This window comes from Alnus glutinosa, chromosome 3, assembly GCF_958979055.1.
Source record: "Alnus glutinosa chromosome 3, dhAlnGlut1.1, whole genome shotgun sequence".
NCBI lineage: Eukaryota > Viridiplantae > Streptophyta > Magnoliopsida > Fagales > Betulaceae > Alnus > Alnus glutinosa.
Window position 1 is genome coordinate 15,437,845 of NC_084888.1, and position 23,034 is coordinate 15,460,878.

The following is a 23,034-nucleotide window of genomic DNA, read 5'->3' on the forward strand; positions in this document are numbered from 1 at the left end:
AGTCAAGAAAACAAACGGACCAGACGTTTTCCCCCTTACGACCAACTTATTGAATACGTAGAGCCAAAAACATCATTATTTAGTACAACACGTTTAATGATCAGGTCAGAGTACTCATTTTGTGTAATTGTTGACCCCATTATTCAATCTTGAACGTACATACGTATGCGATTAGCTCACACACGCAACCGAAATGTAATTATCGTATCCTGTGCTGAAACTTCAAGTACTCGAGCGATTTACATTTGATTTTTCCTCACCAGGAAGCACAAAGCAGCCTATAAATGACACTTGCAACTAATTAATGACAAATTAGCAGAGGATTTAACATAATGGCCGGTTTAAGGTTCCGTTTCTGTATCTTGGTTTTTTGTGCAAGCCTTATTATCCCAACCCAATGCCTTGGGGACATCTGCCTGCCGGAGGAACATGTTGCCTTGTTCATTTTCGGAGATTCATTATTTGATGTCGGAAACAACAACTATATCAACACGACCACTGATTTCCAGGCAAATGTTTGGCCTTATGGTGAAAACTTCTTTAAGTACCCCACTGGGAGACCTTCTGATGGCCGTGTCATTCCAGATTTCATAGGTAAGATACAGTACTTATAATGGGTTTCTTTCTTTGGGAACTGAATTGATGCACAATATATTGACTTTTGAAACATCGTTGCAGCTGAGTATGCAAAGTTGCCATTGATTCCACCCTATCTACATCCTGGTTATGCTCGATATACTGATGGGGCTAACTTTGCATCAGCAGGAGCTGGTGCTCTCGTCGAAACTCGTCGAGGATTTGTACGTGTATTTTTGTATATCTGATCAAGTATTTTCACTTGATGGCAGGGCATTAGTTGATTATATTTGCACTTTTTTTTTTTTTTGGTCGATCTCCGTCCTTATCAGGTGATAGACCTACACACTCAACTCAGTTATTTCAAGAAGGTGGACACGCTGTTGAAGCGAAAAATAGGTGAAGCACAAGCCAAGAAATTGTTGTCCAAAGCTATTTACTTATTTAGCATTGGAAGCAACGATTATTTAGCCCCTTTCACTACAAACTCCAGCGTGCTTCAATCCTACTCTCATGAAGAATATGCAGATATGGTGATTGGCAACTTGACAACTGTGATCAAAGTAATAACAGTAAATGCTGAATTAATCCACAATTTAAAACAAAATTGATAGATTTGGATTATTTTTAATATGTTTTGTAATTAACTATTCTTTGATGAGTCAGGAAATACATAGGAAAGGAGGAAGGAAATTTGGGTTTCTAAGCTTGGCACCGCTGGGTTATCTTCCATATACGAAAGCACTCACACCAGAAAATAGTGAGGAAATTATAGCACTGGTTAAATGGCACAATAAAGCAGTTTCTCATGCCCTGCAAATCCTCACGAGCCAGCTGAAAGGATTCAAATATTCATATATCGATTTCTACAGTTTTATTACAGAAAGAATGAATGACCCTTTAAAATATGGTATGTCTAGCCATTTTCATAATTCATATTATGCTTTATTATTGTAATTTACCAAGACTTTTTTGTTTTCTATCATAGACTAATATAACATTTGTAATTACCTATTCTATGAAGGTTTCAAGGAAGGGAAGATGGCATGTTGTGGAACTGGTCCATACAGAGGAATTCCAAGTTGTGGAGGGAAGAAATCAGTGAAAGAGTATGAATTATGTGGGAACACCAGTGAATATCTGTTTTTTGACTCTGCTCATCCCACTGAAAGGGCCAACCAGCAACTGGCCAAGCTTTTCTGGAATGGGAATCTTAATGTCACGTGGCCTTACAATCTAAAAGCACTGATTGAACAAAAGTGAAGGGAGATTAATTAATTACCTCACAAGCTGAGTATTTTGGAAGATGCATTAAAGTAATAAGGATTGGCCGGTTGTTCTAATTCTATTTCAGTTTCTCATGATATCTACACTCTGGTGAAATGCTTCAAGGTTTCCAATTTTTGTCGATCCACTGCTCTCATATTCTCTTCAAATTCTTTAAATTTTCTTTTCCCTCATTCCAAATCAATTTACCTACGGTTATTGGCTTCGAATATGTTGCATGGAAAACAGTGTATCATTTCTTTTTCAAATAAGGGAAACCAGCAGGCTAGGGAAAGAAAAGATCGACTAGTACAGAATTTTCAATGGCATGAGGATCGGACTGAAATATGCCATTTTCATTAAAATGGCTGTGTGAGGATTGTCGGATAATCATGAACGCTCAATATTTAAAAAATGTTTGAGAACTAATATAAATACATCCCATATATATATATATATATATATATATATATATATATATATATATTATTTTCAAATACATTATTGAATTTATAAGACACAGTACATTGGATCCTACAAATTCAACAATAGATTTAAAATTTAGTTATTTGAAGATGTGTAAAAAATGTATAAAAGACGTATGTGTATTATTTCTTTAAAATGTTATATTAACGACAAAAAGTAAACAAAGGACAAAGGTACACAAAGGATAAAAAGTGCATAAACGGGTTGGTTTCCTAACAACATACAAATCGAAATGGAATAAGCAAAGGATGAATATTGTAAACAGAAAATAGACAATGGGTCCAATAACAATCCCAAAAAACCATAAGAGACTCGGGCCTCTACATATTAAGCAAAAATCAAGAAAAGAGCCGCATATAGTGGCTAAATCACCAAAACCAAAAAACAGGGAAATGTCTTTCACATATATCGCTTCTTTTTTGAAATTATTGCTTACTTTTGAGGAGAGCACAATTTACATAGTCAGAATAATTGCGTTGAAGCTTGAGCAGGAAAATGCCACTTGGACTTTTCTTGGCAAAAAGGTGGGTTGATTTTTTTTGTTTAGAAAAAAAAAAAAAAAAACAAATAAATGGATTGATATGAGGTAAAAGTGAGATAATGTCATGATATAAAGATAAGAATGGATGAGGTTTACATTTTTTGGTGAAAAGTAAAATAAGCTGTTTGTTAATGTGAAAAGTCCAAGCTCATTTGGCGTTTAGTTTTGAATAATTCTTACTTGCTGATAAGATATGCCTATTTTATGATTATGATGATCTAATGATATGTTTAAATCATATTTTGTCTCCATCTCATGTATTTGGTCAACAAGGGTGACTAGCAAACGTGTAAATACTTTTTGTCAACAATGAAAGGCACTTCAAGACCAATCTGATTCTCCAGCATGGAAAAATCTTGAATATTGTTGAGGAAGACTGCCATTTGTTCCAAATCTTTGCTTTGTTCAGTGGTAATAAAGTTTACTATGAAGGCATAATCCTGGATGCTTTAGCCTAAGCCAAAACTATCAAGAAACTCTCTTGAACACTACTATGCATGAATATCGATATATGGACTCCTTCAAAAGTTCTTGAGACTAATTTTGACACGCTTATTCGAGAGTACTCTTTTTCGGTGCAAGTAGTTGCCTGCTGTAACTCCTTTGGTCTTACCATCAAAGTTGTCTTTGAAGCCGGCCTCCCTGTGAGGCTTAATTTGGCAGCCCTACTCGCTATCAAACTAGCTGCCTTCCTCTATTAATTTACATGAGCTCATTTTTTAAGGAGAGTCTCATTTGGTCATTCTTGCTTTCAACTACCCATACCTAGGGGTAAAAATGCAGATGAGGTTATTAACAATATGTGCATCTGCATCCGTATAATGCGGTTATCAACTTTAGGTATCCGCATCATGCGATTATTATCTGCATTTGTGCGGTTATCGTGGTTATTAAATATCGTTATTATCCCCTATCCGCATTTGAGGTAAATGGGTGTTTTGGGTCTTGAAATTGTAATTCCTGTTTCTAGTAAAAACAAAAAGACATTATCTATAATTGAACACTTTTATTCAGATCACACTTACTAATTATTTTGCCATGAAATTTCCATATCATACATTATTTAACTTTCATTATCATTTATTTATAATTGGTAAAAGAAAAGAAACAATTGGAAAACTGCTATCTGCATATGAGTAAAACCAAAATGATGTCATTTTAGTGAATTTAAGTAAATATTAAAGGGTATTAACCGCATCCAGATACTCTAAAACCGCTATCTACATATGTGAATAGCGGATAGATGCGGATAGTGAATGCGGACGATTCTTATCCGCCCGCATTTTCATCTCTACCCAAACCTCTCCTTTGACAGGCATATCTCTCCTATTATTATTATTATTATTATTATTTTGCTTTATCCCTACTCTCAACTTCCTTTTCTTAGAAAGTTAGGAAAATCATCAAAAGTACCAACTTCTACGCCTATTTCGTTGCAAGATTGGCTGCCTCTAGAAAATTTTCTAGATGTATTTCCAACTTTTGTTTCCTTCAAATTCATTTCCAATGTAATTGGAAATGATCTATTCATATGAATAGCTATTTAATGAGAATAACTATTCCCTTAAAAAGAAGAAGAATAACTATTACTAAAAAAAAAAAAGAAAAAAAAAAAAAGAGAAAAGATGAATAGTTATTCCTGAGAGAATAAACAACCTTTTTTTAAAAAAAAATAAAATAAAATAAAAAATCATAATTCGCCTTCATTTTCTTTTTTTTTTTTTTAAAAAAAAAAATTAAAAAAAATTAAAAAAATAAATTAAAGAACTAGTTAGATTTGTGGGTGGCTGAACACCGTAATGGGTGGCCGGCCACCCACAGCAAACCTTGGGGTTGGTCCCACCAACTATGGAGTGCTCGTGGTGGACCCGCGAGGCCCACTACAGGTGGTGCGGCCACCCTTGGTGCCATTGAGGGTGGCCAAGACCACCCCCGATGCAGATCGTGGGTTGCTTGGCCACCTTCCATACGCATTGAGGTGGCCGTGACACCCCCAAATCCTTCTAGGGGTGGTTGCGGCCACCCCGATGGTTGTTGGGGGTGGTCTTGGCCACCCCGATGGCACCACCCTAGGGTTTGCTTTAGGTGGCTGGCCACACACAGATTGAACTTCTTCATATTTTTTTATTTTTTTATTTTTGTAAGATTTGAGTTTTTTAGAAAAATAAGAAATTATATGAGTTTTTTTTTTTTTTTAATAATTTTGGTTAAATTCTAATTGTAGTATATGTGTTGTCACAAAACTAAGGAATTTGAATTACCATTCCATTCGACCCTTCTTCTTTCTCGAAAATAACTATTCATTTTCCTAATGGAATATTTATTCCGCGTACCAAAAGAGGCCTTAATCTTATTCACTACAAAAAAAAAGGCATTTATGGACGGCTTTTTTCTAGACGGTTTCTAAAACTGTCTAGAAAATAAAATTTGCAAACAGTTTTTTTGAAACCGTCTGGAAAAAATTTATTATGGACGGTTTGATTAAACCGTCCATAAAATACCAGATAGTTTTAACTAAACCGTCTATAAATTTATAGGAGGTTTTTTTAAAACCGTAGGTAAATTTTATTTCCAGACGGTTTAGTTAAAACCGTCTAGAATTTTATGGACGCTTTTTACCAAACCTTCTGAAATTTTTTTTTCCCATGCCATGTCATCAATCCGCGTGAGGACCACTTATTTCATCACGTCCGTCAGATTTATTTCCCAACCAAAATCAGAACCATCGATCTCTCTCTCTCTCTCTCTAGCTCTCTCTGATCTCTCGTTCTTATTCTTCCCCCAAAACTCTATTCTCCCCAAAAAACTCTTCTCTCTCTCGTCTCTCTGATCCTTGTCACTATCTTTTGATCTTATTTTGTTGTTTGCTTCTTCTTTATTTTTCCACGTACAGGACGATCGATCGGACCACTCACCCCCACCTACCTGGCCGCACGACTCATCGCCACCACCCAGCCTGGGAGATCGAGCGACTTAGAGAAGCAGAGATCAAGGATCGAGAGAGGGAGGAGATCCGGCGACGGAGGAGGCCTCCTTTTTGATGATTTTTGGTCCTTTTTTATAGTGATTTTTGCTCCTTTTTGTTGGTTGCTGGAGTTGGTGATTTTTGGTCCTCTTTGTCGGTGACGGAGATGAAGGGTTAATTTTGGGGTCTTGCCGGGGAGTCCGGATCGATTTTAATTTGGGGTTGGATTTCATTTGGGGAGGAAGGGGAAGATTTTGCTGGCCCTTGAAGAAGTTTCTGGAGAGGGAGAAAAAAAAATAAAAGAAGTTTCTGGCAAGGGCAGAAACAGAGCATGCGGGCGAAGAAGAAGAAAAAAAAAAAAAAAGAAAAAAGAAAAGAAAAGAAGGAACAAGAGAAATTCTGGATATTAATTAAATCGAAACAGGAAAAAAAAAAATCTTAAAAAAATAAAAATAAAAATTGAAGTCTGGGCGATTTGGGCCAAACTGTTTGGAATTCCGGACGATTTTGCCCAAATCGTCAAGAAATTCATTAAAACCGTCTGGAATTGATTTCAAACGGTTTTTCTGTATTTCTGGACGGTTTTAAACCGTCCAGAATTTACTTTTATTTTTTTGTAGTGATTGTTACATTCAAGGCATTACCTGAATATATGAAATACAGAACAAATACGTACAGAACAAAACATCAATGCATTACCTGAATAAATTAACGAAATACAACACAAATATCTACGTCCAAAATATTCAGTGTACATTCCAAACGTTGGGAGTCAGATGTGAGGGAATTTGAAATACTCAACATATTTATTAAATTCAGTTTGTTGGTGTGATCCATCCATCCATACCTTTTTTTCTTCCTCATTTTTTTTTAACGATAACATGTATTTTCATGTAGTTTATCAAATCTACATTAGTCAGTGTTCAAACAGAGCTTTGAGATTGTAAGGTGCAGTAACATTGGGAGTTCCGCTCCACATTAGCTTAGCGAACTGCTGGTTTGCCCTTTCGGACGGATGGCCAAAGTCAAAGAACACATATTCACTAGCATTCTCACATAATTCATACCCTTTCACTGACCTCTTTCCACCACAACTCAGTATTCCTCTGTATGGACCGCTTCCACAGCATGCAATCTTTCCTTCCTTGAACCCTTCACAACATAATTACAGCAAAGATAATATTAGTCTTTAACATTAGAATCGATGTAAAAGAAAAAAAGAAAAAAAATACTAATCATGAAGGGATTTATTTGGTACAACAAAAATGGGCATGACATACCATATTTTGAAGGGTTATTTATTCTTTCACTAAAAGCAGTGTACCCATCGGCAATTGAATATCTGAATCCATTGAGCTGACGCTCTAGCTTCTGGAGGACTTTAGGAAGTGCTTTATTATGCAGTTTTGCCAGTGCTGTCATTCCATCTAGGCATGTACCAGTATTTCCCGCTTTCAGTGCTCTCGTGAATGGTAAGCAACCCAATGGCGGCATGCTCAGAAACCCGAATTTCCTTCCTCCTTTCTTATATATTTCCTAGCACATCAAGATGCGATTATAACTAAGATGGAATGAAAAAAGAAAATAATTTCGTAATAATTTTGTTGAATGGGGATAATTTTTGTTACTTTGATCACAATTGTCAAGTTGCCGATCACCATATCAACAAATTCTTCTTGAGAAATGGATTGAAGCACACTGGAGTTCGTAGTAAAAGGGATTGAATAATCGTTGGCTCCAATGTTAATTAAGTAAACTGCTCTGCCCAAAAATGTCTTGGCTTCTGCGTCGCCTAGTTTTTTCCTAAACTGCCTAGCCAAGTTCTTGAAAAAACTTAGTTGAGTCTGTAGGTCTATCACCTGTGGGGAAAGAAATCTATTTCAGGAAATATCAATGGACTTGTTAGCACACATCATATATATATATATATATATATATTGTTGAAGAATAACTAAAAGCAAGTCATGAGGTCTATGCAAGGATTTGGAATCTGAGCTCTATGTTGGTAGAACAACTCGTCTACTGATATAAGGAGCCATTGCTAATGTGAAAGATCACATACCGATCCTTGGTGAGTTTCAACAAGAACACCAGCTCCCGCTGATGCGAAGTTTGCCCCATCAATATAACGATGATAACCAGGATGCAGATACGGTGTGATTAACGGCAACTTTGCATACTCAGCTGCAACAAAGCTTTAACAGTCAATTTAGCGATAATCAAGATATTAAAGAAAACGAGACGTACGTATCAATATCTTACCAATGAAATCATGGATTAGACGGCCATCGGAAAATCTACCGGTTGGGTACCTAAAGAAGGTTTCACCGTAAGGGCCAAAATTTGCCTGGAAATCGCTAGTAGTGTTGATATAGTTATTGTTTCCAGCATCAAATAACGAGTCCCCAAAGATGAATAAGGAAGCATGCTTTTCCCGCAGGCATATGTTACCGCCATCCAACTGAAGAGATGCCGATAAAACAAAGAAGGAAGCCAGTAGCACATAACAGAAGGTGTATAGCTTTGTGGGCGTCGCCATTTTATTCTCGTTCGGGGCTGCGTATGGGCGTAATCAGGCTGATATTTGGTGATGATTCAAGCTAGGAACAGGATGGCATCTTTATAGTTACATATATAGTCAAACGTTTTCTAGAAGTTGATCAACTTGTCCCATTTTAGTCCTTCAATATTATATCATTCTCTGCGTTCTCTCTTAAAAAATCAGTAGTGCATTGATATGTTCAAACTTGTCCAAACAACAAATTAAGGACAAACTACGGTGGACCCCTGTGCTTTTCGTCTTCAAGTGTTGAACTTATGTGTGGTACACAGTAGCTTAGAAACCCATATTTCCATTCTCCTTACATATTTTCAAACACGTGAAAATATAAAAATAATATCTATCTTGAAAAGTATGCTGAGTTTATATATAGAACACGATTAAACACGTACTTGAGTTGAATTGCTGACTGGCCTAGCTTACTCATCATCTGATGGAGAAGCTAGCATTTATAGTCTTTTATTTATCATATACTTTGGCACCGTTTGAAAACCATTTTCCCTTCTCCTCCCCTTCCTTTCACTTTTTTTTTTTTCAAGAAAACATCAACTTCAAAATATTCTTAACTTTTTTCACTTTTTATATCTCATCAATACTTTTTTTTATTACTTTTTAAATAAAAACTCACTACAATACAAATATATATATATATATATATATATTTTTTTTCACTTTTTCATATAAATTATTTTAACTTCATATCACATCAATTTTATTTTTCAATCATTCAAAAAAAAAAAAACCCAAGGGGAAGGAAGGGTAAGGGGTTTTCAAACGGGGCCTTTATTACTCATCTAATACTTAATATGAGTTGTTCTATTCATGGGGTAGTTCGGCCACACTATTTTGGGGTACACTTGTACCTTTAGAACAGTGGTACAAAATTTGGCTCTTGGAGGTAGCCGTACCATCTCCAAGGGTCATGGGGTGATTCAACCACTTCCTTTTCGGTCGGTCTAGGGGTGGCCAAACTACCACGTGGCCCATGGAGGTCATTCGGCCACCCCTAAGGGCCAAACTCTTTTTTTTTTTTTTTTTGCCCTTGGGGTGGCCAAACCCCCTCAATTTTTTTTTCTTTGACCCTTGAGGTGACCGAACCACTGCCATGGGCCATGAGGATGGTTCAACAACTTCCAAACTAGGCAAGGGAGTGGCTCAGTCATCCCTCCTCTTTTTTTTTTTTTCTTTTAAAAAAAGGTTTTTAATACTTTTCTTTAGAAAAGTTTTTATTATTTTCAAATTTTCAAGTTTCATTAATTTTTTAAGCTTTTTATTTTCAGTTTTTTAATGCATATGACACGTGTCAACATCTGAGAGTAGACACGTGGATAACCGTTAGTTTTTAGACAGAAATTTAGATGGAAGTACCATCTCCGTCTATTTCCATAGCCCAGGTACCATCTGTAATAAAAATTGAAGCACAGGGGACAAAAAATTAAAAAATTAAAAAATAAACCACAGGTACCAATACCCTATTTAAACCCTTTTTTTTTTTTTTTTTCCTTTTTCCCTCCACCTTTCCCTTTTTCTCATCTTCTCTCCCGCTTCTTTCTGTCATCTTTGCGTCTCTCTGTCTCTATCTATAGCGTTGAGCTCCTTTTCTTTCCCCATCTTCTCTCTATCTCTGACTATTTTCAAATACCAAAAATAGTAACCCTAGAAATCCAATACTTCAAATATCTCTGTATGTGATCGATCCTCTCTCAACCAAAAACACACACCAAAACAAAGAGTCATCTAATCCAAAAAAACCTAACAATCCCACTTAAAATCATTCAGACCCACAAATGCCCATTTGATCAGATCCAAGAATAGAGAAATGGGTCACCTGAATTTGCCCACATCAAAGCAAAGCCCTTGGCAATGGCGGCTCTTGGACCTCGTCTCTGCGGCGTTCTTCGGCTTGGTCTTCCTCTTCATCCTGCTCGTTTTCACCCCCTCGGCGACTCGCTCACTGCCTCGGGCTGCTAAGCGCTCCTCATATCCACTGCCAATCCGCTCCAATGATAGCGCCTCGTGGCGTTGCTAGAGCTTGGGACCCAATCCACTACTGTGGAGGTCTGCCTGGCATAGTCCGTGAACCATGTTAGTTTTGTTGTCTGTATTCTGTTAACAAAATCATTATCATGTAATGATGCTGTTATAAACAGGGATACCATATATTTCAGAGTCTTCAAAAGTATTTCAGAAAAGCTATTTCAAGTGTTCAAGGAAGATTCTATACAGATTCCAACTTAGAGAAGTCAGGATCCTATGTTTCCGTCCGAACACCCGTCAGTGTTGAGAAGCTTCGAACAGTTCAATGTTGCATTCGTCTGGACATCTTGGGAACATGTTCGGTCGCCTTTTAGAGTTCGAAAAGATTTCAACTTTCCTTTGCAGACAAGGATTGGGAAGATAGCTTGCACCTATCCGGACGACAAGGCAACATCGTCCGGATGCCGAGATCCTTGATAAGAAATTGCATGCATACTTTCTGCATCTGTCTGGACGACAGGGCAGCACCCTCCGGACGCAATCCTTGTTATGGCAATTACGTGCAGAAAGTATGCATGCAATTTCTTATCCGGACGTAATCCTTGTTATGGCAATTACGTGCAGACAGAGTGCAACCGTCCGGATTCTAGAGCAACACCGTCTGGATGCGGCCTTAATATGGAAACGAGTGAAGCACGTTATGGAAAGCCGATTGCACAGAAGACCGTCTGGATGCTCTATGCTTCTGTCCAGACGCCGCCTAGAGAATCAGAGACAAACTCATTTTAGGTCTTCTTAGCCTATAAATAGAGGCTTCTAGGCATGTATTATTTACAAAATTCATTTCCTCGGTAGCTCTCAAGCTGTTGTCGGTGTGTTGTTGTTGTTTCGTGTGAAGTCTATCTTAGGAATGAGCCATAAAGTAAATGAATCCATTGAAAACCCCTTCAAGTAGGTGACTTGGTTGGGAGACGTTCACGTTGGGTTACGTGTCAGAGTGTAAAATACGATCACTGCATCGGGAATGTGAGTGTTACTGTCTTTGTACTAGCTTTGTTTTCTAAATAGTGAATTTCTTGGGTTTGGTTGCCCCAGATTGGTTTTTCTCTTAATTGTCTCATTTAAATTCTACACTTTTGATATTTTGTTACACGTTGCACACACACATCGTAAATTAGAAGTCAAATTATTTTTCAAGCCACATGCCCTGCGAGGACCCTAGGTGGAACAAACAGCTAAGCAGGGAAATGAACTTCTACAGAGATCGCCAATGCCCTCTACTGGAGGAGACATTGCTCTGTTTGATCCCACCGACCGATGGATACAAGATTCCGTTGTAGTGGCCTGATAGCTTGCACAAGGTAATAGGGTTTGTTTGACATTGTTTCGTTGTTGAGAAAGGAAAGAAAAAATTTTCTTTTTGAGAATGAATATGGAGATGCCTTGGTGTCGGTGTTTGTTTGGGATTTGGGAATTTATTGTTATTTTGATCTAGGGGTTGAATTTTAGATAGTTTAGGTAGTATGCCGGAGATTATTAGCTTTGATTTGTTTCTATTTTATAAGGTGAGTTTTTTGTATTTTGATTTGCTTTGTATTGAGTGTTAAGGGTCTTTGGTAGATAGCTGCTTACTAGTTGTATATTGTGGTTAAGATCCTGAAAGTAGCTTTTGTTCCAGTTTTCATTCAATGTTTTGTACTTGTGTTTCTTTCTATAAAATTTCATTAATCCAAAACAACTAAAAAACTTTGATCAATTTTACTACATCATGGATTGATTTGTAATTTGTTTGTTGAAAAGAGAAATTAGAGGAATGGATAGTGAGAATTAGAATAAATGGTCGTTTGAGAAAATGTGACTGGAAAATTTGCATTAGAAAAATAACCATTTTAACAAACAATGACCGTTGACAAATATGACCGTTTGAAAAAAAAAATGACAGTAAAAAAATACGATAATTAAAAAAGTAATAAAAAAAATATAAAGAAAGCATATTTAGATAATAGAGTTAAGAACAGATAATCGAATATATGATGCTTTTTAAAATTCATTAGCTAAACTAGATAAAGTGGGTTTTGGTTAACAATTCTAGATTGAGATATGCAAAAGCCATTGGGAGCACTCTTGCACCACTAGGTGGGGTTTCAATGTATTTTATAATTAAAGATGGGTAGTCGTTTCGTATATTGGATCACCATACAATCTCAACATTAGATAAAACTTGATAAAGATAGTTCAGTATTATGATACGAACCAAAGGATCATTTGGAAATTAAACCTAGCCTAATATTTCTAGTATCGATCAGAGCAAATGGATAAGGGTGAAGATAACGGCCCTATTGGGAGTTTCCACTACTAAAATAACACCCTATTCCGGGATTGAGAAAGCGCTACCAATGAGAAGAAAAAAAAAATGTCAGGAAAAATATTCCGGTACTTAATTTCCGGTGAATATGTGCGCCTGTCCGTGACATGTCGGGAAAAGGGAAAAAGGTAATCTGGATGAAAAATTTTATTATCATCAAATGAGATTATTCTATTATTATCGCTGAACACCAATTAATTTTTAGGAGAGATGCTCAAAGGCCCGATCTAACACTACTTATAATGATTCTCTTTATCGATTCCTTTCGACATGAATTTCATTACTTTGAGGTAACAAAGTTGTTCCTTTCATTTTTTTTATTTTTAAAAATGTTACTATTGAATAGTAATGGTTTTTAATATTGAAGATTATAAAATATGGAAACATTACAGTTTATCCCTCTAAATTGCTAGTTGTTTTGTAAGTAGTCCCACGAACTACCAACGCTTAGACTCTGACTCCAAAACTATCAAAATGTTTCAAAAATGCTCATTTTTTTCAAAATATGCCAATAATACCCCTGCCAAGTGTCATTTTTACATTAAAAATTAATAAAAATAATATATATTTTTTTAAAAAAAAACTTAAACAAACCAAAATTTTATTATTATTTTTTTTTAAAAAAATAGGTGTTTGGGAAGTGAGTGCCACCCCCCAGAGGTGGCCGGCACCACTTCTGGGGTGGCTCACGGCCACCCCATAGGACCCACCAAGGGTCGGAGGGTGGCGCACGGCTACCCCTAGTGGATGGGGGTGGCCGAGGCCACCTCTGCGAGCCACCCCCAGGCGGGTGGCTGTCCATTTTCATTTTTTATAAAAAAATAAAAAATTTAGTTCTTTATTTTTTATTTTTTATTTATTTATTTTTAATTGAAAAATGACACGGGGCAAAGGTATTGTAGGCTTATTTTGACAAAATGTGTATTTTTGAAACGTTTTAGTAGTTTGGGGGGCCAGAGTCCAAGCATTGGTAGTTCGTAAGCCTACTTGCAAAACGACTAACAATTTGAAGGACTGAATTGTAATTTTTCTATAAAATATCGTTCAAAGGTTATGAGACACGAAACTTGATCAAAAAAAGTTTAAACACATGAAAGGAAAGGAATCGTTTTCCTTTGTTTTTTCAGACGTTGAAGAAAAGTCTAAGTCTTTGATTTGATAAGGGAAAATTTGTCAAGTCTTGGATAACCTTCTTCGATAAGAGGCAAATAAAGAATCACGAGGTTCTCTTACTTTTTCCATTTTGACGCAATCTCATCTCACTTTGTTAATTAAGGCTGCATTTTGTATGCTTAAAATTTTTCGTTATGCTAGCGATCACTACAAAAAAAATTTGACATTTCTTATTTTTTTATGATCATGTCCATGTAGTAACGTGTCAAAATGTGGCACATCACTAAAATAATTAATGAAGTGTCAAAGATTGACAGATTGCTAAAATTTATATTAACTTAATTTTTTAAAAAGTATATTGAAATTTTAGTGATGTGGTGAAATTTAACAGGTCACTAATTAGTGACGTGGCGAAATTTAACATGTCACTAAATTTGTGACGTGCCAATCGGACACACCACTAATTAGTGACGTGCCATTTTAACATATCACTAATTGGTGACGTGTCAGATTTACACGTCACAAATTTAGTGACATGTTAAATTTTGCTACGCCACTAACTAATTAATTTATAATATTAATTATGTGTTTAAAAAAAAATTAAGTCACAAAATTTAATTGGTATACCCTATATAGTGTATAATTATATCATTAATATACTTGCAACTATAGTATATATTATATAAGATATTATACAACTATAAGTAACCATATGTTATTTATAAATATAAATATAGTATAATTGTATAACAAAATAATCAAAAGGGACCTTCTTCCAAGTCGACCCTGTAGAAAAACTCTCAGAAAACAAATTTGAGAGGAGGAAGGAGTAAATCTGCTCCCTCTTACTCTTACTTTCCCTTTTTACTCCCTGCTCCTACTCTCCCCATTCTATTTTGGTTTTTCCTTTTATTTGTAAGTGTTCTCCGACTAGATCAGCAATTTTGGCTTATCCGCTATGCATCCCAGCTTTCGTAATATAGCTTCTAGAAAGTCCTACCCAACCCGATCATATGCCTTGCTCATATATAGTTTTAAAGCCATGAACCCCTCCTTGCCTTTCAATCAATTATCCATGGTGTGCAAAGTTTCAAAAGCCACCAATGTGTTATCTGTAACTACGCGAACTGAAATAAAAGCACTGTGACGACCTTTTTTTTTTTTTTTTTTTTTTTTTAATTTTTTAATACAAACGCAAAACGAGTCATCATAGTGGCACGACTACGTGTCATTCAGCCAACATATGGCACATGCCCCATAACATGTACCTGATAATCAGAGTAATATATATTTAACTATGCAGCGGAAAACATAAACCTGAATAGCGGAAATTACAACTTATACATCTATCACAAATTAATTACAACAAAGAGCCATTTAACATCTATCTGTTTGAGTCTTAATAACACAATAATGGCTTTACAAAGAACAAGGGACACAAACGTCACAAGCCATACCAGACCAAAAAATAATGGACAACCCGTGGTCTGACAATTACAACCGTTGCAGCGAGCTTCAGTCATAATATCCCAAGTACATTGCTACCAAACCATCAACTATACCGAAGTACCTGCAGCCAAAGAAACATCTGCACGATTGTGGTGGTATCCACATCTGCATAGGTGAAAGAATGAGTCCACCGCCTCAGTATAAAATATATTAAGACCTCAGTGATATTAAACTAACTGAGTTTTCACAAAGAACCGACCTTTATTTTATTTTTAGTCATGCGAGTACTATATCAGCCATAATTTACCAATAGCTAATACAACAAATATTGACTATCTAGAAAACATTTAAAACATACTATATAGCTGTGAGCATATGTAGAAGTTCAAATCTACCGCTTGGAAGTTTCTACATATAGACCCCTCTATAATAATACTTTTCAACGGTGGCTCAGACATATGTGCTCACAATCACTCCATCACAGATATCACATCTACACATAAGTCTTAAGCAATAAAACATGGCATCTTACTCTTCCATAGTAGGATAACATTATTCAACAAAACACTAGCAACACCATCTCTAATCGTATTTTAGCTTCGTGCATTGAACATCAGTAGATCATGAGAGCACTAGAGTCAAACTCAATTATGCTAACACGTCTTTCTTGAAGAACAATAGCTGTCAACCTTCTTACTCATAGACATGCCATTACTCGCACCTGGGCAGTCATGTATCCATGTACATTCAAGTTCAATGTATGACATCTTAACACATGCGACCATCTGATAGAAATATACATAAGCGCTTTTCATTTAAGACACTTATGCATACTAACACGTCTAGTAAAACCTACTCGTAACATAAAAACATCACTCATAAAACAATGCTATACATGAAATGCATGAAAATGGGTCTACTGGGGCTTGGGTCCCCCACGATGTTGATAACTGTTGTCTAACTGTGTATACTGCTGCTTTATTGCTGTTGATGTATGCTCTATACTACATGCTCTGTGCTCTATGCTTTGTGCTCTGTGCTTGACAAGTATATATTTCACTACTGTATCATGCTATAAAATCATGCAGTTGCTAAATCATGTTCTCTTAAAACTAAACAAATCCAACATTTTATCAAACACTTTGAAATTATTCAAAACATAGTTGCTTTATAAAACCTAAACAATTTCAAAATGACATATTCTCAAACAATTTTGCATAATTTAAATCCCAACCGTAGAACATACTCAAACACTTTAAATCAATTCAACACTCTTCATTCATACAACATTTCTTAAACATCATTGATATAATTTGAACATAATCGAAACTAATCAAATTATCTCAAAACATATAATTCATCATATGGTCGGTTCGGTTTCATAAACAATATATATATTTTTATCAATCTATTACATATAAAAATATATATTTTCTAAGTGAGTAGAATACTCACCTTGACTGCATTGGATTCTTGACTCGAATACTCCCCTTGTTCTAGTTACTTGAACTTTACATTGGAGAACCAATTAAAGTCTCAAATCCGGACACAATCCTGCAAACATTAGTAACATTAGACTATGCTATTGAACTCTATACTCTATGACACAAAAGCTACCCACGTGCTCACACGTCGCATAACCCGCGTGTAAAGCTAACTAGATACCTTAAGCTATTATTAGGTTTACCATTGGTTCTTGGTTCCTACTGTATCATGTTTATTATTGTTGCACCTCATCATCTATGTTAACCATTTTCTATAGTTTGTCATTCATTCACTAAGTTAACAACACACACACACACACATATTTTAGTCATAGACATATACATGTGTACTTATATACATATAAACATACAACACTTAAAACCTAATCCATTAAGTCTTTCCAACCTAGAACCTTAGTGACTTATACTTAAAGGTTATTTTAACGTCTTCAATTATATTAGCCTAAATCCATAATCCATTTATATAATCACTTTACCTATTCATGGGTTTATTCTTTCTTTATGTTAATATATTTTATTTGCTACTTACTCTATGTTGCCTTTACTCCTTAATTTATATTAGTCATTATCTTGTTCATTTAACCACTTACAAAATAATATCTATCTCAACTCCTTTTAGGGTATAATCCAAAACTCCGTCACATAACCAAAACTACCTTCTCCGAGACTCCTCCACCACATTAAGTCCATCAATACAATACCACACATCTCTCATTTCAACTCATATTCAAGGCCACCACATACAAGAGTTCTAAAACCAACCTTAATCAATGGTCAAGACATCAACAACTATCAAAAGCCTAAAACCAAACTTCCAAGAATACCAATTCGGTATCTCCACACCAAACCCTCAAAGTTCATCTCCAATTAAGCTAACATCAACCCTAAAACATAAATAAACTTAATCCCTAACAAATAGTCATAAACTAACATAATTATCCTATTTACAAATACAAACCAGATTTGGATTTTCATCAAAATACCCATCAAAATCACCCTTCAGCTCGATCAAAGCCCATAGCCATAAACTCCATCAAAGTCCCTCCAAATCAGCCCATCCTTCTCCGAAAACACTTCATTCAACACTGCCATGGCCCCTCATCAAACCACAAGGAAAAGCTTATTAACCCATTAACAACCGATCGGCCATATCCATCAAGAGTTACCAAAAATCAACATCAAAATACAAATCAACCTACCACAACCAAATTCAAAAACCATAATAGAAAATTAATCCAAACACCCATTCAATCTAACCCTAAAACAACAAATCCAAACTACTAAAAAGAACATCAAATGTCTAACAATAACCCAATTACCATATAGACAAAAATCCATAACAAAGCCCCAATCGGGACTTCCAGAACAACAACTAAAAACCACACTTTCCCCTCAGTCGAAACATGAAAACAAAGTGTTAGTATTTTTATTGGCTACTTCTGGTTAAAACAAAAACACTTTTTGTAATGGTTGCATTTTAATAGGATAGTCGGTTTTCAATTTGGAATCTTCATATATTTAGGCATCTACTGTTCACAAGCTTCTAGAAGTTATCCATGAAAAGTCCTGTGCAAAAATCAAGTCAATTGAACTGGTTCCTGTGCAACCGTCTGGACGAGCCTTTGAAGGCGTCCGGACGCCCCGTAGTGTCCTATAGATAAACATTTACGACGTCTGGACGTCAGAGCCACACCGTCCGGACGCTCGGTCAATTATTATTCTACAAGAAGTCTGTTCTCAGAAATCGACACTAATTGGGAAATTTCAATATTCTGTCCGAACGACTTGGTAACACGTCCGGACGATATACAGTAATTCAGATAACTCTAGAATTCTGTTCGAACGCGGAAAGGATTTCAATGAAGACCATCCGAACGCTCGGTCAAGCCGTCCGGACGCACACTTGATAAGGATAAGATATGCATTGTTTCTGAAGCATATCGCAGAAACCCGTCCGGACGGTGCAAACTTACGTCCGGAAGGTCGACAGACAAAGTCTGATTTTCAGCAGTTTTCAAGGTCTCTTGAAGCCTATAAATAGGGGGTTCTAGGTCTGTGATTTGTACAGAATTCGGTGGTGAATTCCATAGTGCTTTGAGAGGGTGTTTAGGGGGAATCAAAGATCTGCTAGCTCTCAAGCCATTGCCGGTGTGTGCTCGTTGTTTGTGTGAAGTCTATCTTAGGGGTCGGCCCTAAGGTAAATGAATCCATCAAAAACCCCTTTAGGTGGAAGATCTGGTTGGGAAGCGTTCGTGTTGGGCTACACGTCAGAGTTAAAGGTATGACTACTGCATAGGGTTATGTGAGTACGAGTGTCTTGTAACTAGCTTTGTTTTTGGATAGTATATTTCCTGGGTTTGGCTGCCCCGGAGTGATTTATTTTCTCTTCATAGAGTTTCCACTTCGTAACAAATATCTTGTCATTTCAATTCCGCATCTTAGATATTTGTTTGCACACAAACACACACTTGGTTTGTTTAAGAAGTCAATAAATTATTTTCAATTGGTATCAGAGCCTAGTACACTCTGTTTTTAGATTTATTTCTTGAGTGTATCCTTTTGACTTCTATTTTTTATTATGTCTGAAAATCTTAATTCTGTTCCGTCCTTTGATTGAACGAACTATGGCTATTGGAAAGCCTGAATACGCTTCTTTTTAAAATCTATTGACGTCTGGAAAATTGTTGAAACTGGTTAGATTAAACCAGAAGAAACAGATGAAATTACTGTTGTTCAAACAAGCGCAAGGCTATCCAATGATAAAGCTCTCCATGCACTATGTCAAGCACTTTCACCATCTGAATTCGCAAGAATTTCAAATTATGAAATTGCTAAAGATGCATGACAAATTCTAGAAACAACATATGAAGGCACAAAACTAGTAAAATCTGCCAAACTTCAAATGTTGATTTCTAAATTTGAAGAAATTAAGATGCTAGAAGATGAGACATTCAAAGAGTTCTACACTAAGATTAGCGACCTAAGAAACTAGATGATGAGTCTTGGGAAGCAAATCTAGGATGTAAAACTCATCCGAAAGATACTAAGATCTTTGCCTGAGCGTTTCAAGATTAAAGTAACAACAATAGCAGAAAGCAAAGATCTAGAGGAGATGAAGATTGAAGAGCTGGTAGGATCTCTTTAGACATACGAATACTCCTTACCTCCGGTCAGAAAGGCAAAGACAATTGCCCTCAAAGCATCTAAGGCATCCAAGAAGAAATCCGTAGTCTCATTTGACGAAGACTCGGATGTTGATGAAGATGCAGTGGCAATGTTAGCCAAGAACTTCAAGCGCTTTATAAAGAATAATAAATTCAAGAAGAAGTTCTTTGACAGATTAAGAAGGGCTCCTCACACAATTGATACAGAAGAAGCAGAAAAGAAAGATTCGAGGGGTCCCCAGTGCTTCGAATGTTCAGGCTTTGGGCACATCAAGACTGAATGTGCAAATTTGAAGAAATAAAGAGGGAAAGCCTTTAATGCAACTCTCAGCGATGAGTTTGAGAAAGAAGAAGAAGCTCTTGTGGAAGAAAAATTCTTGGCCTTCGTGGCCTCATATGAAGATAAGGAGGATTCTCAGTCCTACTACTCTGAGAACAGTGAAGAAGAAGATATGCAGTCAGCCTATCAACTTCAATATGTAGAGTTTCTAAAGCTGAGGGAGAAATATAAGCAGCAGATGCTAGAGCTGAACAGCCTCAGAACTGAAAAGACCTGTATTCTCATAAAGATCAATGAGTTAGAAGAAAGGCTATTGGAGACACAGTTACAACTAGAGAGAGTCTCAGACGAGAAGCTCACTCACATGCTCTATATTCAGAAGTGCCCAACTGACAAGACCGGACTCGGGTATATTCCTTCTTTTGATACTCCTTCTACTTCCAAGACCATTTTTGTGAAGCCAGTTATTCCCGATACTCCACCCCCAAAAGTGGATAAGGGAAAAGCTAAAATGGAAGTGGAAGTTTCTTTCATCCCTAAGCCTCCTGCCAAGCTTCTTATCAGGAGAAAGTCTCTCACATGCCATCACTGTGATGAGCCAAGGCACATCAGACCTAACTGCCCACATCGGTAAGTTCAAAGGAAGAAAAAATGGCAGGCTCCTAAAACTCCCATGTGTCAACAATGTGGAGTTAGTAGTCATGTCAAATCTAGGTATCCTCCTTTAAAGCATCCTAAATCACAGCCCAGAAATCAAGTTCCAAAGCATCAACAGCTGCATAAGCCTACTCAGGCAAAAAAGACTTGGATTGCCAAGAAAACTGTAGAAAGGGAAATCTCCGGTGAAGGAACACTTTCAGCCAGTTCTTTCGTGCAAGATTTGGTCAGATTTCTGGCACTACAGCTGAAAAACGAAGGACAGGACAAGGACGAGGACACTCACTCCCCGAGGGGGAGCAGACCTACCTAGTAGATAAGGTCACACATGCCTAGGATTTTGGTTCCTAAATCCTAGAGCATGACAAGTACACTTGCATAGTTTACTTTATTTGAACATCTAATACTTTGCATGTTGTCGTGGAACCTTTTTTTTTCTTAATTTTTTTCTATCCTATATTCCCTCTTGGGTTGTCTTGAGGAAATTCTGCCAGATATTAAATAAGGGATGATAGTAAAAGCACGTCAAGCGGCTGTTTTTCTATCATGTTTGTTCTCAAACCTCTCTCCCTGAGGTCAGGTTTGTGTTTATGGTACATGCTTGATCAACATTATTCTCTTTATTTTGAAAGCATGTGTGTTTTTGTTTAAAAAAAATAAGGGGGGTTAAAAGGATTCAGAGGTATATTGCTTTATAACTTTCAGATATCTTATGTATGTTTAACTGATGTCTCAGTTTCTGATGCATTTATTTATTTGCCTTTATATAACTGAGAGTTTTTTTTTTTTTTTTTTAATTTGCAAAGTTTTCCAGTTGGCATCCATAATAGGTCGTTGCTTTTCTCTTGCGATACAAAATATGCACTTTCCTAGGCTCCGTTAATGTATTTGTATCTCTCTTCTGACTTTTAACTTCTGATTTTTTATAAGAGAGATTTTGCTCTGCCAAGATGGTTAAATTGACCAACTCGCTAGTTGTACATAGAACCCATAAATTCTGGCATTCTTTCTAGGTTGCAGCACTAAGTGATAAAAAGCATTCAATTTGAAATAAATATGGATAAAAAGATCCACTGCTATAAATCTGTTATTGATCTAGTCCCTAAAGAAATAGTCAGTGATCACATCATTGCGGAAATAGACATTCACTAAAGGACATAGAAAAAAGAAAAGTGCTACAACTTAGGGGGAGTATATCGGATGAAGGTGACTAGGCCCTAGTAATATAAGGTTTGATTTTTGATTGATCTAGCATTGATTTTCTCTTTTGTTTAGAAAATCCGGGTGTTTTCAGTCATATCAGTGACCTTCATACCTTATTGAGAAAGCCTTCACACACACACGCATTGCTTGAGTTAAGTTGTCTATTGAAATATCCTTTTGTTGGGAAATTCTTGTGATTTTTAAAAATTAACTCTCACTTATATACTGGGATATGTTTGAACTGTTAATTAAACTAAGATATCAGTGGTATATACATGCTTGTTCTGAAAATTATCTGGGAAATATTTTGCTATTCTTTTTCCTCTCTTTGAGATTTCCTTTGTGTGAAGCGTCCAGACGGTATGTTTGGGGAGGTTCGGACGGTTTTCCTGAACGTCCGGACGTATATTCTGGTTGTCCGGACGATACGAGTTCTTCGTCCGGACTTTTTTGGTTATCATCCGGACGGCCGTGTTTTCACAACCGTTTACATGGCACAACGTCCGGACGTTACTTATGTTCCGTCCGGACGGTGAACCCTATAGGGTTAAATCCTTTTCTCCCCCTGCCTCAGCTTTCTTGTTGGGCTCCTTTTGGTTAGATTTTGTCGTCTTATGCTTTTTTTCTCCGTGTTTTTATGCAAAACTCTTTAGTGCACGTGTCAAATCTGTAGTTTGTCTCCACCCTAGGTATATTCTTACTCTTTTACTACTTTATTTTTAAGTTTGGGGTAGTTACTTTTTCCTCCTATGAACTACCAACTTTTGCGTAAAGCCCCCGCAAACTACCAAGTCGACCAAAATAGAGCATTCAACTACCAAAGTCAACCATTTTCCCCTCTTCCGTCAGTTAGAGGGGTTATAACAAACGGTCAACGGGTCATGTGACCGTCATGTGCCATTTTACATGGGGGCATCTTGGAAGATG

General features: G+C 36.5%; 2 protein-coding genes across 2 annotated transcripts; one reads left to right on the forward strand and one right to left on the reverse strand.

The window, feature by feature from the left end:
- The first annotated feature begins 238 nt into the window (after positions 1 to 238).
- On the forward strand, positions 239 to 2,142 carry LOC133863956 (GDSL esterase/lipase 1-like). The gene is made up of 5 exons (XM_062300126.1): positions 239 to 594; positions 679 to 800; positions 909 to 1,139; positions 1,243 to 1,486; positions 1,601 to 2,142. Exons 1-5 carry the CDS (start codon positions 333 to 335, stop codon positions 1,837 to 1,839), a joined length of 1,098 nt encoding a protein of 365 aa, XP_062156110.1. The 5' UTR covers positions 239 to 332; the 3' UTR covers positions 1,840 to 2,142.
- Positions 2,143 to 6,505: 4,363 nt separating this feature from the next.
- On the reverse strand, positions 6,506 to 8,444 carry LOC133862420 (GDSL esterase/lipase 4-like). Its single transcript, XM_062298227.1, has 5 exons — positions 8,097 to 8,444; positions 7,897 to 8,018; positions 7,463 to 7,693; positions 7,115 to 7,370; positions 6,506 to 6,986 (listed from the first exon to the last, which is right to left on the reverse strand). The coding sequence occupies exons 1-5, from the start codon at positions 8,371 to 8,373 to the stop codon at positions 6,751 to 6,753; spliced, it is 1,122 nt and encodes a 373-aa protein (XP_062154211.1). The 5' UTR covers positions 8,374 to 8,444; the 3' UTR covers positions 6,506 to 6,750.
- Between the last annotated feature and the right edge of the window lie 14,590 nt (positions 8,445 to 23,034).